The sequence below is a fragment of the Cynara cardunculus genome (assembly GCF_001531365.2).
Source record: "Cynara cardunculus var. scolymus isolate 2C chromosome LG 4, CcrdV1, whole genome shotgun sequence".
Lineage (NCBI taxonomy): Eukaryota > Viridiplantae > Streptophyta > Magnoliopsida > Asterales > Asteraceae > Cynara > Cynara cardunculus.
The window spans coordinates 9,173,124-9,174,897 of NC_037531.1; the positions used below are offsets into that span (position 1 = coordinate 9,173,124).

Below are 1,774 nucleotides of genomic sequence, written 5' to 3' on the forward strand. Positions count from 1 at the left end.
AATATACTAAAAGTTAGACCCAATAATAKTATTAAATTTAAAAATTAAATAAATAAAACATAGCAATGTTTTATAAATTATACCGACATGCAAAGGATGATGAAGTTTGTCACTCCATCGTGCTTGAATCATTGACCACACTTTAGTGATCAGTCTTTCGTGAACGGTGCCAGTCAAGTTCTTCTTAATTTGATCTTTAGCTCTCTCCATAGCATSGTATATATAGCCCATACACGGCTTCTCCTCCGTATCAACCAACCGAACAACATCAACCAACGGTGCCAATAGCTGACAAGCAAGATAAATATTGTCCCAAAACTCTTGCCTAGCTATTATCCGTTCAATTCTTTTTCCGATGGGTTTCTTGGCAAAGTCACTCTTCCTCCATTGTTCAGAAACAAATAGAACTTGGAGATGATGCCGATTCTCATGGATGCTCTAAATGGTGTAGAATTGTGTTGCGAACCTTGTAACACATGACCGATGCAGTTCTCTATTTTTAGTAAGCATTCGCATCATATTCAAAATCCTTCYGTGGTTATAAATATAAACCACTACCGCTCTCGCATCAACTAACACACTTTTAATCTTCGGAATTTTCTCTCCGACATCGCCTATCATAAGATTCACGCAATGTGCTGCGCATGGTGTCCAAAACATCTGAGGATGTTGTTCTTCCAAGATTTTTCCAGCAGCTTTAAAGTTGGACCCATTATCGGTGACAAACTAGTATAAGTAAAAAACAATTAGTCACTACTTCAATATATGTGTGTGTAGAATAATGTTAATACTTCAATAGAATATTTATTTGTTACTTGCACGATGTTCTCCTCTCCGACATCCTCTATAACCTCATTGATCATCTGTACAATTAATTGTGCATCTTTCACATGCTCCGATGCATCAATTGATTTCAAAAAAATTGTCCCTTGTGGACAATTGACCAAAAAATTRATCAAGCTTCTCCCTTTCCCGTCTGTCCAAAAATCGGACATAATAGTGCATTTACTCTTCTTCCAGTGTGAACGAAAGGAGTCTACAAACTTGTTGGTGTCCTCAAGTACATCTTTCAACAATGTGACCCGAATGTTATGATAACTTGGAGCCGGCATGCCTAACAACGATGGGAATAAAGTTAGTACTTACTATTARATAGTTAACMTTTGAGAAATATATTAGAAATTGGAAGTGGTAATTACCCTTTCCATACTCTCCAACAGCATTTATGAACTTTTGAAAGTTCTCATCTTTCACGGCATTAAAYGGCAACCCAACCGAATATGCCCAAACCGCAAACTCTTTCCAAGCGGCCAACTTTAACTTCTCTTTGATTGGATTGTTTCTATCTAAAGTGGCTTGCTTTATCTTGRCATAATCGGGCTTCAACATCGCATCAAGAGGCCCGCGAACATCACTAGCGGRCTTTCTTTTTAAACCACGAGGCTGTGTTGAGGCTTGTGCTCGTGCTCTTCCTCCTTCGATAATTTCTATTCCATCTACGTCTTGCTCATCCTCATCAATATCATCAATATCATCAACTTCAACCGAATATTGTCGAAGGATTTCTACATTTCTATTTCGTTCTTTCTTTTTCTTATTCTTTTCACTAATGGATGCTAGAACTCTTTTTTTGATGTCGTTACTCGCATTAGGACAACCAATGACGTTACCTCCGATGTGAGTAAGGTGTTCTTTCAACCTAGTGATCCCCCCACTCATTTTTTTATCACATAAGGTACACCATACATAATTTTTTTTGGTTGGATCTTTCCAT

The 1,774-nt window shown here is 37.6% G+C and overlaps 1 protein-coding gene across 1 annotated transcript in view; it reads right to left on the reverse strand.

Moving 5' to 3' along the window:
* The window catches only part of LOC112510838, a 3,229-nt gene extending 1,510 nt beyond the window's left edge, over positions 1–1,719 (reverse strand). Inside the window, exons 1-4 of the mRNA XM_025116187.1 lie at positions 1,200–1,719; positions 816–1,114; positions 559–726; positions 84–438 (exon numbers count right to left, since the gene is read on the reverse strand). Of these exons, the coding sequence (XP_024971955.1) occupies positions 84–438; positions 559–726; positions 816–1,114; positions 1,200–1,719 (1,342 nt within the window). The remainder of the gene's footprint in view (positions 1–83; positions 439–558; positions 727–815; positions 1,115–1,199) is intronic.
* Positions 1,720–1,774: the final 55 nt, after the last annotated feature.